The sequence below is a fragment of the Neomonachus schauinslandi genome, chromosome 1, assembly GCF_002201575.2.
Source record: "Neomonachus schauinslandi chromosome 1, ASM220157v2, whole genome shotgun sequence".
NCBI classification, from domain to species: Eukaryota; Metazoa; Chordata; class Mammalia; order Carnivora; family Phocidae; genus Neomonachus; species Neomonachus schauinslandi.
The window spans coordinates 199,391,738-199,405,590 of NC_058403.1; the positions used below are offsets into that span (position 1 = coordinate 199,391,738).

Sequence of the window (13,853 nt, forward strand, 5' to 3'; positions counted from 1 at the left end):
ACAGCAGGTTCTCCTTTGCACTTTATCTACCGCACTAGGGTGATTGTGAGATTAAAATGATCACATGTGTCAAGCACCTAACAGGGCCCAGCACCCCGCACACAGTAAGCCCTCATTTAGTGGTGGCTCCCCAATGGCCACCTTAGTCTTCCTGTCGGCTTTTGCCAGCAAGCATTGCATAACCTCGCAGTGGACATCTGAGGAAAGAATTGGAGATTCTAAAGGAGGGACACAAGAGCGTCCCAGTACATATCCAGACTTCTTCCCACTGCCACTCATTTCTCCTCACCTCCATTGGTCTTCAGCCACTACTGTGTCCTTAGATCACTTCAGCAGCTGCCCGAGCATGGCCGGTAACTCAAGGACTCACCAGCTACAAGAGGACCGTAACCAAGCTTAAAATAGAGATGTGTCCCTAGACTGGACCTGAGGGCTGCGCCAGCCCCCAGTGCAGGCCAGGCGGTGTCTGCACAGCCAGGCTGAGCTGGACTTTGGGCAGCTGGAGCTGCTGAGCCCCCACGAGGGAGCTGCTTCCCCCACCAGGCAAGGCCGGCTTTTCTTGATCCCGAAGCCCCAAGGGTCCTCAGCCTCCCGCCTCCCCCGCCACCCGGCCAGAGGTTACTGACCTTCCTCGGAGGAAGCAAGCTGGGGGAGGACATGGGGCCAGGCGTGGGGGAGACGGGTCTGGTGGTGGCCAGCATCCATCGGCTCAGCGGGCCCTCTGAGTATGGCGTGTGTGTTGGGTTGGGCTGGTTCTGGCCTTGGTGAACGGGGATGAGGGGAGCCCCCGGGAGGCATTTCTAAAGGTAGAAGGAGAGTGAAGCCATCCTGCCCAAGAGGGTAGAAGAGGAGAGAAGCTCAGAAGGAATGGGTCATGCTGTTCGGTTGAACTTGCTGCCTTTTAAGCCCCAGCCCAGGTCATTGGGTCTAAATATAGGCACGTCAGAAGCCAGCCAGAGAAATGCCCACCGAGCAAGGCCCCCGCGGAAGGTCAAGCCCTGCCCGTGGAGGGAAGATGCCCCGATGGGGCGACCTTGTGCCCAGGACAGCGCTCCTCTCCCGCTGTCTTCACGGTGCGTCTGTGACTGCTTCCTCCACGGCCTCCCTGTCCCCTCGTGCAGGTGCTGCCATGAAGTCTGACCTCTGCTGACCGGACCCAGGCAGGAGGCGCACAGCCGAGAGAGGCGGCCTGCAGCCAGTCGCCATGGCTTCCCCCATGGCAGAGAGCCAGCTGCAGAGAATCATCCGTGATTTGCAAGGTGCGTCTGTGGGGCTCGGCTCCGGGGCGGGGGAGCTGGGGCTGTGCTCCTGCTGTCGCCCTCTCATGCTTGTCACGCGGGGAGTAATGGGAGCCCTGGGGACATGGCGTGTGGAAGTGTTTGGGGCCCGGGTGTCCACCCCAGGTCAGGCTGGGAGAGCTGGCCTGGCTCTCCTCTTAGGGTACTGTGAAGTCAGTTTGTGAACAAAATCCACTACCCTTTTCTGGGTCTGGCTCTGCTTTCAGTATGTGTGTGTGTATGCATGTTTTCAAGCCACCTGTTAAGTCTTTGGCTGAATCATGAGCCTTCAGGCTCTAATGGAGTTGGCTCACTTGGGGAGGCATGTTCTCCTTCCCTTTGAGCAGGATGACCAGGCACCCGCCTTTCTTGTTTTGCTGTCCTCCCTAGTCCTGGCAGGCCTACAGCCTATCTCCTATGACGCACCGTAGTTCTGGGCCTGCTGCCTCCCAGACTTCCCTGAGCTCAGCAAACCCACTGAGACTCATAACTCTCATCTCCCTGGGGAAGGGCAGGGGAGGGGAGGTACACGAGAAGTGGAGTAGAATCAGGAGGAGAGTCCAGGGCCCGAGTTCACCCTTCTAGGTGATATCCTAGGGGTCAGAATTCTGGCAAGTTTCCCACCCCCCTGCAAATCACTGGCTAGCACATTGGCTACCACACGGTCTGAAGCTGACCGCTTCCTGCTTGTCGCAGGGATTACAGTGATGCTCTCCCGACAGACTGAAGGTCCAGATTCCTACCTGCTCAGGCCCAGTGATGACCAACTGCAGTCTGTCACACCCAGGGCCACTGGGCAAGTGGTGGCCACTGTATGCTTCTCATTCTGCACGTCAAAAGGCGCTAAGATAAAAATCACTCTCAGGCTTCTCTACCCATTTATATAGCATTTGGGGCCTTGAATAGCTAATAATCACATGGCATTTCACATTTACCAGGCACTGTCCTACACATGCCTTATGGATAATGACTTATGGAGTCCTCACATTTGGTCTGTGAGGTAGGAACCTTTACCCCAATTCTGCAAATGCAGAGACAGGCACAGAGAGGTTAAGTGACTTGCCTAAGGTCACACATCCAGTCAGCCAGAGCCTGGGTTTGCACACACACCAGGTGCCAGAGTCTACACTCAACCACACCAGCCTACTTCCAGCTAAAATATTAGCTGGGTTTTTTCCTTAAGCCTACACACATGTGCACACACACACAGAAGCAGAGAAAGTAAAATGACAATCTCTGCAAATCTGAGTTCACCACTGGCCTTGAGAAGTCTCTCCACAAAGTAGGCCCTTTTTTTGCGTGTCAGTCTCTGGTTTTCTGGGATGACTTTGGGACCCCGATGTCTTTACTGGGAGGGAAGAGAGAGGAAGAGAGGACCCCCCTGCTAGTGCTCCTGATCCAGGGAGGAAGACAAGCATTGGCATTGTTCAGGAGCCCTTTTCACCCCACATCCTGGCTGGTCTCATCGTCCCCGACATCCCAAGGCCTTCTCAGTGTCCCTCACCCAGCCCGCTGAGCGCTTTGACACACTGCTTTCTCAAGGCTCTTCCCTTGCATCTGTTGGTAACTGTCCTCGTCGGCACACACGAAATCTCTGGCATGGAGCATAGGAACGGTGCATCCCTAACTGAGGTGTCCTTGGGCAGCACGTAGCCTTCGTGCCTCTGCAGGGCAGCCCACTCATCCTCCTGGTGACAGCAGTGACGAGGGCCTTGGGGTCAGCTCCTGGCTCCGCCTTTTCACCCTAGAAGAAGTTGGACAAGTCCCATCACCTTTCCAAGGTCCTGTCCTCTTGCTTCTTTCACATGCTAGATCAGCTTGATGATGACACCCACTTCTCAAGATTGTTGGCAGAGGCAAAAGTATAATTCACAGAAAACTAAGATTATTCATAAGTAATGCACTTGGATTAGCAGAGATTAGAGCTGAACACTTCCTATTCCATATGCAAGGCTCCTCCTTTCAGAATTTCAGGAGTTCCCAGATCAGGTTGTGAGCGTTAACCCCACCTGAGGGTGGGGGAGGAAGGCTGTGCGTCTTCCCTGGTCCTGCCCCCCCTGCCCCCTGGCTCTCTCGATGCCAGCCGCAGCAAACACTTCTAGAGGATGCCAGTGCCACTGGGTAGCAGTCATTTGGTCTAAGAATCAGTCCCAAGAGCCTGTCTTTGCCTTTTGCTGACCTCTGCCCGAGGGGTCAGTGTCGATGAAATTTTAGCAGCTCAGGCTCAGCTTCGGTGCTGGGCAGGTCTGCTTTCCAGCCATGGTTCTAGAAAGCGGGGGCTGGGGGCGCCTCTTCCTTACGAGCCATCACAGAGCAAGATGGTCTTGTGCATCGTGCCCCAACCATCTCGACCGGGAGCATGCTTCCCAGTATCTACACCAAACCCAGCTTCTCGCCGTCCCTCTGTGCCACAGCAGAGGCTGTAAGTGAGAATAAAGGTGGTTTTCCCTCTTTTCTGCACAGGGAGGTCGATTGTCTTAGAAGTGGAGAGGCAGGCTCCAGAGTCAGAAAACCGTGGAGAAAACAGGCTTCTCATTCCAGCTCTGCCGTTTGCAACCCGTGGTCTCTGGCCAGGTGCTCTGACCTCTCCCGGAGCTCCTTATCTGCCAAACAGGGATGATGATACCAGCCTTCGTCAGTCTCCACTTGTACTTTTCTTCCCCCCACATTTTAACCGTTCTGAAATTGGAATCCTCTTAAAACCAGTTGCTTGTTGGATTTGTGGAAATAAAACCATGCCCCCCTCACAGTGCTGTATTAAATGAGAAAGACATGCAAAGGCCTGGCCCCTGATGGGCACTCAGCTCACAGAAGCAGATTCATTGTTGTCATTCTTGGGGTTGTTCTCGTTACTCTTATTTGCACATTCTGGGTCTTCTTGAAGCCAGGACTTAGCCTGTATTGAGCAGTAGGGTTAGAGTGAGGAACAACAAGACACAGGGCCAGAAGGAAGGATAAAGCTTTCTGGAAGTCAGTATGAGGGGCCTGCTGAGTGATTCCTGCACGCACCAAACCTTCATTGACCAAATCCTGCGTGCATATTACAAGGCCTGCAAGGTGGGCCTACAGGGAGGACCAAGAAATGTGCCCAGTCAGGGAACGGTGGTAGAGTACTTGTGGGCTCTCTGGATCCCTGAGCACCTTCAGACTCAGCCTTCCCTCCTTCTAGGGTTACATCCCACTTTCTGCTTCCCAGGTGCTCCGCCATCACTGACCACTTACTCCTCGTGCTTCCCGGGGTTATTCTGCCTCTCTCTCTGAGGCCAGTTACGTGTTCCCGTTTGTTGTCTTAAAGATGCTGTGACAGAGCTAAGCAAAGAATTTAAGGAAGCAGGGGAGCCCATTACGGATGACAGCACCAGCCTGCATAAGTTTTCTTATAAACTTGAGTATCTCCTCCAAGTAAGTGACTCCTGTACTGCGTTGATTTCTGCTCTCTTCTCTTGTTTCCCTCTCGAGTGACTCATCAGCATTCAGGATGTGGTTCAGACAGCTGTGGGGAGCCAGTAAGCCCTCCTGGTTAGACTGAAGGTCTGACAGCCCCGGGTCTCTTGGAGCTTGAGCCTCCCAAGTGCGAGCCTCTGGAGAATCGGAATGTTGCCCCTTAGGATGATTGTGGGCATCAAGAACATTCTTTAGAGATTTAGATCATCTTAAGGCAGGTCACAGGGTCATTGACTAGCAGAGATCTTAACTTTGGGGCAGTCGCATCCGCCTTTGAGAGTCTGGTGAAAGTTGTGGGATCTCTCCCCAAACAGACATGCCTGTTACGTGTACACACCCAGTCACGCACTCTCTAGGAGTGTGTGGACTCTCTGAAGATTATCTAGAAGCTCCCATTTTGGAGCCTTGCTGCTCCGAATGGTGGGGTCCACAGACCAGCAGCATCAGCATCACCGGGGAGCAGGTGAGAAATGTATTCTCTGTGCCCACCTGACCTGCTGAATCAGGATCTCTGAGGTCAGCCCAGGAAGTTTTGTCTGAACATGCTCACAGTGTAATGCTGATGTCTGCTTACTTGAAGCACGGATCTGGAGAGCTCTGCAGATGTGGAAAAACACAGGCAATCACAGGAGGCAGGAAGGAAATGGACCAAAATTTTTTTTTTTTTTAAAGATTTTATTTATTTATTTGACAGAGAGAGAGATAGCGAGAGCAGGAACACAAGCAGGGGGAGTGGGAGAGGGAGAAGCAGGCTTCCCACCGAGCAGGGAGCCTGATGTGGGACTCGATCCCAGGACCCTGGGATCATAGAAATGAACCAAAATATTAATAGAAGTTATCTTAGGGAGGGGGTGTTGGGCATTATGATTTTTTTTGCTTTTCTAGTTTTATCCAGATTTTTCTAACAATGTATGTATCTTAACTTCCATAACCAGAAAAAAAACACTATAAAATGTTATGTTATAGAAAGACACACCTTTATCCTTTTGAACACCGAAGTGTGCAATGTCATATCCCAGCAAAGCCCAGCTAGGGAATGAGCGCCTGCTGGAGGCAATACCCCAACGTGTTGAGAGACTCACATTTCAGTCCCTTTTCAGCTGCTTCTATCTTCCACTGGGACATGATTTATGGACCATTTTTGTTTTCAGTCCGCCCGTTTGGTTTTGGATTTGAAACGACTGATAGCTGGCATTAATTTGGATTTATTACATATATATTAAAATAGTGTTGAAACTTAAATAGCCAGGGTAAGATGTGTTGAACTCATTTCCCTAAGTTGAAATCAAGTTGACAGTCTTCATGTTGCCCTCGAGACTTTTTCTCAAATGTCCTCATCCTGTGTGAACAGCCCCTTGGGTGGTCTTCCACCCAGCTCTATGCACAGAGGTCCTTCAAGGCAAAGTCTTTCTGGGGGGCTGTTACTCCTGAATCCCACTAGCTGTGTGACCCTGGGCCAGCTACTTAACCTTTCCCAGCCTCAGTCTCCTCATCTGTAAATTGGGGGTTGAAACACCAGCCCTCTTTTGCCAGTCAATAAAAATGGCGCCTGTAAAGGGCCTCATCCAGGACAGGGTGACTAAGAAGCTGTTGCTGTTCTTGTTCGTTTAAATGGTGGGATGATCAGCCATGCACCTGGCCCTCCTCTCTCTGTCCCTCTGTCCCCACAGTTTGATCAGAAGGAGAAGGCTACCCTTCTGGGCAACAGAAAGGACTACTGGGATTACTTCTGCGCCTGCCTGGCCAAGGTGAAAGGAGCCAATGACGGGATCCGATTCGTCAGGTCGATTCCAGAGGTAAGCAGAGTGGCCAGGGTCCTCGCATCTTCCCCTCTCTGCCTTAGCATCTCTTGCCCGGACCTGTGCTGCCGACAGCTCCGTGAGGAGGTAGGGGTGGACAGCTGGTGAGGAAGTAAGGAAATCCGGGCACACTCAGTGCCCAGCGCTCGCTGAGGGAAGCCACCAAGGGAGCGCTCACCAAGCAAGAAATGGCTTGGTCCTGACTCTGTTCTTCAGACCACGAGCATGCGCTGTCTCAGAGTGGGCTGCTCCCACTGAGGCTATTTGTGGGGCCCATCGAGGGTGTACAGCACAGGACCGCCTCCGCCTTTTCGAAAGAATTAGTTCCTTAGGTAAAATTCTTAGAGTTTACCAGGTGCTTTCCCTATAATTTGTTCAGGAAACTTGTGTTGATAATGAAGAGAGTGATGTGAGACCTCAAGGAACGTTTCTTAAAGTGCTGGTTATGCTAAGCAGCTTCCCACATTCAGTTCTGTGTCGCTTGAGCAGACAGCCATCGCTTTGCTGTTTTAGAAAACTCCAGAACAACACATTCTCCCCCCCCTCCTTTCTCTCTCTCTCTCCCTCCTTCCTTCCATCTCTTGCTTGCCCTCCCTCCTCCCCCCCCCCCCCCTTCAGCCTAGTCCCTGTGGGAGTGAAAAACTGCACACTCAGGAGTGAGTAAACCCCTAGGTTTCGGGCAGGAGGCCTATAGGGTTTCTCCATTTCGTCTCTCTTTCCAGCATCTTGTCAGTATGTTTGGAGTCACTGTAAAGCCGGCAGCCGTGCTCCTTGGCCGGCCTCCCACAAAGGCCGCAGAGTCAGGTGCTCTGAGATCTCTTCCCGCTCCCTGCCATCTGGAGCCAGGCGGGCTGCTGCTTCTAGAGAATGACCGTGTTAGGTACACGGACAGCGAGGGCCGAGCATTTTCCAGTCTCTGACATCTCAGAAAATGAGGAAAGACCTTCGCTGTGAAGAGTCTGTTCCTTGGATTTCTTTAATGTCCGTGCAGCGCCACGGTCTTGTGAGAACTTGCCTGGCGGGACCGCCGGGTCCCTGACATAGAGCGTTTTGATGCGTCACACACCTGGAGAGGGGTCTAATCTCCTCTCCAAAGGTCTGGAAGAAGTTCCTAGCGTCACTGTCCTATCTTCCACTCCTCAGAGCAACAAAGACCTTTGACTTTACGGCTTCAGACAGCTGAAGTCTGGAAATAAGCTTAGCTTAGTCCCCATGGCCCAGGGTTAAAAAATGCTTAAATCTCCTTTTTGCATAAGGCACAGACCTCTAGACAATCCGAGGCCAGGGAGACCGACTTCTTGAAGCAAAAAGCACTCCCTGCTTGCACAGACATTGCTGGTTCCTGGCGGCTCTGTGGGCTCTGCTTCCCACAGGCTCCAGTTGTCTCATCCCCGTGCAAGGCTCTGCTCTCCTGAGCACCCTTGGGTGGAATGACTTGGAAGGGCACTGGGCCACAGCGCTGCTGGGTACTCGGGCTAACTGTAACAATCAAGTGTTGTCCAGGCCGCCAAGCCAGAAGGTAAAAGTGAATGGATAAGATGCCTTGCTGAGCCCCTCAGGCCCTCATGGGCTCGGAGGCAGCCTTTTGGGCTAAAATAGCCTAAGGCTATATAATCAGCCACTTCTAGAAATTCAGAATAAGCCTAGCCCGAGCTGTGTGACTTTTCCCCGAGATGGACAAGGTCCGAACCAGGGTGCAGCTTGGCGTCGGGCTGTCAGCACAGTGATCTGGCTGAAAGCAGAATCCGCTCTTATGCACCCTGCAGACTTCCTGCCCTTCACTGCTATTGGGTAGCTTCTTGGTATAGTACAGGTAGATGAGTTTGGGCCAGATGCTAAAAACATGACCTAAAAATTAGGTCATGAACGTGGACCCGTGATCTCAGAACATAAAAAATAAAAAGCTGGGCAGTATTTTCACTTGCAGTACAAAGGAACTATTGATCCCCTCCCCCAAAGGATGTTTCAAGATGCCTCTTAAAATAAATAGCTCCATGTATATGTACATATATCAAATCAATTTGGTTAATAGGGCTGATTAAAAACATAGCCTCAAATGTTTGGCACTGAAAGGGTCTTAATGTTCTAAATGCTGTTACAGTGGCCATTTTGCTATTAAGGACAAGCCCATCCCCGGGGAGCTCATGGACATGGGTTGTCGTGTGAGGGTCTTATTAAATTCTGCCGGGCCTGTGTGTGGACGTGTCTGTCTGACCCACACACTTGGCTTCACAGTGCCTTGCTCAGCTGTTCCGAGCTGCCCTGAGTTTGCCGGGCGTCACCACTGAACACTCCATTCGCCCTCGCTCATCAGTGGAAAAAGTATTTGGACGTGGGGCTGTCCTCACGATTCTCCCCAGGGCGTCTGTCCTGACCGGCTCTCTGCAGACATGCCATTATCGTTTTTCTAAAGCCAGTATGTCAGGCTGCCACCCACCTTCACTTCTAGGTGTCCTGACCATGCCCTGGACTCACAGAGCGCACACAGAGACACAGCTTACAGCCCCTCTACTTCATGACACTTCACACCTTTTTATTTTTTAAAGTGACTTCATACCGCGGTATCATTTCCTTGAGTCAGCAGTAAGGAGACCTACAACTCTGAGGTAAAAGGTGCTGTAGACCGGGATGTTTACACCTTCATTAATATGTCAGTGCTTGAGGCTATACCACACATTTCCTGTCTCAGTCCAGTGCCATGACTGGTTTCTCGATAGTATGGGGTGTTAGGACCATCTGTCCCCGGTCCCCCTCCACGAAGTTAAACGTTTCTGACCTTTGAAGAGGCGAGGAGGGTATATGGGTCTTTACTTATCCGACCCAGACCCCGAGCCTGACAGAACTGGTAGGTTGAGAGGTTTTGAATTCGTGCCCACTTATCTTGAACTTCTGGAGCTGAACCATTGGGAATGAGTCCTGTTTGGCAAACTGGCTGTGTGTGCCCATCACTGGCAGAGTCTCTGGCCAGCACACCCCACTTCCCTCCCAAGAACCTTCCAGAAACCTCTTTAGAAGCCACGTTTTGGCACTGTGAGGTGAGGTTTCAATGGCAGGCCTGCACCTGGACCCTCCTGTGTTTGTCCACCTCAGACTTCCTGAAACAGAGCCACACCCATTTGTTCTTTACCCCAGTGTGCCCGGGCCACCTAGACACCTCTGCTGTCTCTCTCCTCCTGGGTACCTTCTTATTAAGTGCAGTGAGCTGGCATATCTTAAGCAAATCCAACCAGGAAAGCATTGACACATACAGATTTTACTGAGGGTTTCAGGAGAACACCGAGAAGGCCGTCATACATCCATCAGAACTTCTTAAAAGTCCCCCTAACGCACCCCTGCCCTTGCCCTCCTCTCTCCTCCCCCTCCCACTGGGGCTTCAGCCAAGCCCCATGGCCTCTTCCCCTGATCCTCTTCTCCCAGCACCTCAAAAACAAGCCCAGACATTAGCCAAACTGAGACCATCTCTTGCTCAAGTTCACTTCTGATGCGAGGAGCATTTCATTTGACCTGCCTAGCTTTGTTCTAAATAGTCCAAATTAAATCAAACACAGTTTCACACGTGACTCTAAGCCCAGAGCTTCTGATGGAGCAGGGGAGGGAATGACATTCCCTGGAGCACCCACAGATGTTTCAGAGCCTCTCATGAACAGGTCTCCCTTGACACATGTTTACTGGAGTCTACAGGTTATTCTCAGATGGGGGCCTACAAGAAGTCTGCCTGCTGCAGGCCTCACCCTCTGGGGTGACGTGAGGCCACGTCTACACCTGGAGTTAGGCTAACAGCTCTTCTTTTCAACATCATCTGCTTTTTCCAGCTCCAGACATCTCTGGGAAAAGGAAGGGCATTTATCCGCTACTCCTTGGTGCACCAGAGGTTGGCGGACACCTTACAGCAGTGCTTCATGAACACCAAGGTGACCAGGTAAATGCATGGCAGTGCTGGGCTTTACCCAGTGAGCTCGAGTCCCCTCATTAGTACCGAGGAGCCCCCAGCCGTCCTTGGTGTACGGGGGTCGGTAGCATGGTGTGTTAACAGGTGAAGAGACGAAGCTCAGAGGGTCTGAGTGCCTTTCTCTAGGCCCCACTTATGCCGGGTCACAAAGCAGGAGCTTGGAGCCAGACCTCTGAGCTCCTGAGGCCAGGTGGCTTTCCCTCACGGATGGCATGCCCTCGGTGCCGGCCCTAATGAGTGGACAGACCCCACCGGCCAGCGGGGCCAGTGGGCTGCAGCCTTGGCTCTCAGCAGAATCAGCTGTGGGGTTTTTAACACCTCCAAGCCCGGGGCCTCACCTGAGACCCTGAGTCAACGCCTGCTGGGTTTGTCGGGGCTCCTCTGAGGTTGTGGTGAGCAGCCAGATTGGAGCCCCGCTTATTGGTGGGGTCGGCCTTTGTGCAGCTGGTGCTAAAACCTGGGTAGGCGGCGGGCAGGGAGGGAGGGGATTGAGCATGTAAATGGGGTGTCCAACGGAGAGTTGCAGCTCAGGCCCCTGGCAGCCGAACCTCCCTGGGTTTCCCACACCCTTTTCCAGCGCTGCCTCCCCTCTCCCCAGGGAGTGTTCTTCCAGTCAAAGAAATCACTTGTGGATTAAAAAAAAAAAAAAAAAGTACTGGTTGGGGGAAAATACTGGGTTTCATTTTGTCACCTCTAAGATTGATTTGCATAAAGACGTATTTCTCAAGCATGTGATAGGCTCTGTGAATTCATGTGAGTTGAGAACCTTCGCACATTTGATCTGAAGAGTATTTCGTTCTAGATGTTTGGTGAGAACCGTCACCAGCAGCTTGACTTCCAGTGCGTCACCTTTTCACGGACGCCAGCCAAGTAGCTCTTTAGGCCCAGCAGTGTTGCCTTTCTCAATTCTTACTGCTTCACACCTCAAAGTGTGGCTGTTTGGTTTCTTGGCTTTAAAATTGGTGTCTGGACAGAGCTTAGCCACGTGCTCACCGTCCTATATTGAATCCTCTAGAGGAATAGAAGATGAGGTTATGTTTCACAGAGGAAGTGTTCTTTCCCCTGTAACTGCCCCTTTCCTGGCAGATAACTGAGATTTAACTTTTCGCATATCCTTTTTGGGGAATAGATATGATGTAAATAATAAATGAATAAGCATCTAGTTCGTTTCAGTGATTTCCTTGAAGAAGAGCAAGCTTAATTGAAAGTTAGGTGCTCCTATAGTGAAAATAAAATTGGGGAGTGAGTGTGTGTGTGTGTGTGTCCGTCCCCGTCCGTCCCTGTCTGTCCCTGTCTGTCTGAATTTAACTTGTTAGTAACCCGAGTGAGAATTTGATAAGCCATATCAAATTCAGTCTTTCCTTACCTTTAGTATCCTTATCGTCAATCCCTTTTTCTGCTTCCCTGCAGTGACTGGTACTACGCAAGAAGCCCCTTTCTGAAACCGAAGCTGAGCTCTGACATCGTGGGTCAGCTCTATGAGCTGACCGAGGTTCAGTTTGACCTGGCGTCGAGAGGCTATGACTTGGACGCTGCCTGGCCAGCGTTTGCCAGGTATTTTGAAGAACTGCTTGGTTGAAAAGACTGGGGGAAGAGGTGTTTGAGGTTCCAAAGGTTGCCGCCAGTCTACTCAAAGCAGCTTGGTCACTCAGTAAATTACATAAGGCTTTGCAACTCTTATGCCTACTAATTTTCTAGACTTTGTTGAGTCGTGACTAATGATATCAGAAGGCTTCAACTCAAAACTCTCCTAACTCTCCTAACCGGCCAGGTGGTATGAGTCAGTGGAAATGCATATGCAAAACCTGAGGTTTTTTAAGTGTGTTAAGGGACTTGGGGGTGGCCAGTGGGGGAAGCCAGCGGGCTTTTTCCTAGTCGTGTTCTTGCAGAGTTACCACGGAGGCCTTGCAGGCAATAGGAGAGGGAACTACAGCATCCATGGAAGGGTTGCTGGAAATGCACGCTCACCTGCCACTCCAGGAGGGAGATGGGAAGGGACAGGCTCAGACAGTGGGTGACTTACCCACAGTCGCCCAGCACCTCCAGGGCGCCAGACTCGAGTTCAACTCCAGTTCAGCATTTATTTATTTTTTTGAGAGAGCGCATGCATGCGTGAGAACTTGCGCATGTGCACATGTGTGCGCTCTTGGGGGTGGGGGAGCAGAGGGAGAGGGGGAGAGAGAATCTCAAGCAGCCTCCATGCCGGGTCAGAACCTCAATCTCACAACCCTGAGATCATGACCTGAGCCGAAATCAAGAGTTGGCGGCTTGGGGCACCTGGGTGGCTCAGTTGGTTAAGCGACTGCCTTCAGCTCAGGTCATGATCCTGGAGTCCTGAGATTGAGCCCCACATCGGGCTCCCTGCTCAGTGGGGAGTCTGCTTCTCCCTCTGACCCTCCCCCCTCTCATGCTCTCTCTCTCTCACTCATTCTCTCTCTCTCTCTCAAATAAATAAATAAAAATCTATTAAAAAAAAAAAGAGAGTTGGCCCAGGCACCCCCTGGCCCAGCATTCTTTGTTTTGTTTTCTGTTAATACAGATTGTTTTAAATGTCAATTTTTATATTTTTTATTAGGAAATATTTTCTATATAGAAAAGAGTCCTGAATATGATGACACCCATGTGCTGACCACCAAGATGAAAAGCTAATATTCTGCCATATTTACTGCACATGTCCTTTTTAAAACCTTTTAATTTTGAAATCATTTCATAATTACAGCAAAGTTGCCCCCAAAATGCCACAGAGCATTCATCCAGCCTTTACCTCGACTCCCCAATTATCAGTATTTTACTGCCACTGTTTTATCACTCTTTCTCTTTATCAATACATGTTGGTTTATTCCCTAGGCCATTTGAGAGAAAGTTAACACACTTGATTCCGCTTGACTCCTCAGTACTCACTGTGTACTTCCTAAAGTCAAGGACACCCTCTTATGTTTAACCTCAGTGCAGATATTAAGATCAGGAAATTAACATGGATAGAATGTCACCGATTTACAGATTCTAAGAATTATGCCAGTAACGTCTTCTATACTCCAGGAGCTGGCCCAGAAATGCAAGCTGCAGTTAACGCCAGTCTCTCTGGTCTTCTTGAATTTGGAACTGTTTCTCAGTCTCTGTCTTTCACAGTGTAGATATTTTTGAAAAGCACAGGCCAGTTACTTTGTAAAATGTTCCTTCCTTGGAGTTTGTCTAGCGCTTTCTCATTGTTAGATTCAGGTTAAGCATTTCCAGCGGGAGTACCCAGATGCTGTGTGGTCCTCAGCACATTATGTCTGGAAACCCACAGTGTTGATTGGTTTCATCACTGTGGCGGTTGACCATGACCATTAGGTTAAGGTGGCATTTGCCAGATTTCTCTAAAGATACTCTCTCCCTTTGTAA

The 13,853-nt window shown here is 50.9% G+C and overlaps 1 protein-coding gene across 2 annotated transcripts in view; it reads left to right on the forward strand.

Moving 5' to 3' along the window:
* Positions 1 to 13,853, forward strand: part of FYCO1 (FYVE and coiled-coil domain autophagy adaptor 1) — a 74,234-nt gene that overhangs the window by 9,615 nt on the left and 50,766 nt on the right. For both annotated transcript variants that reach the window (XM_021683227.1, XM_021683226.1), the window contains exons 2-6: positions 1,122 to 1,259; positions 4,573 to 4,679; positions 6,392 to 6,517; positions 10,333 to 10,439; positions 11,880 to 12,023. In XM_021683227.1, coding sequence (XP_021538902.1) covers positions 1,205 to 1,259; positions 4,573 to 4,679; positions 6,392 to 6,517; positions 10,333 to 10,439; positions 11,880 to 12,023 — 539 coding nt within the window. In that variant the 5' untranslated portion in view covers positions 1,122 to 1,204. The remainder of the gene's footprint in view (positions 1 to 1,121; positions 1,260 to 4,572; positions 4,680 to 6,391; positions 6,518 to 10,332; positions 10,440 to 11,879; positions 12,024 to 13,853) is intronic.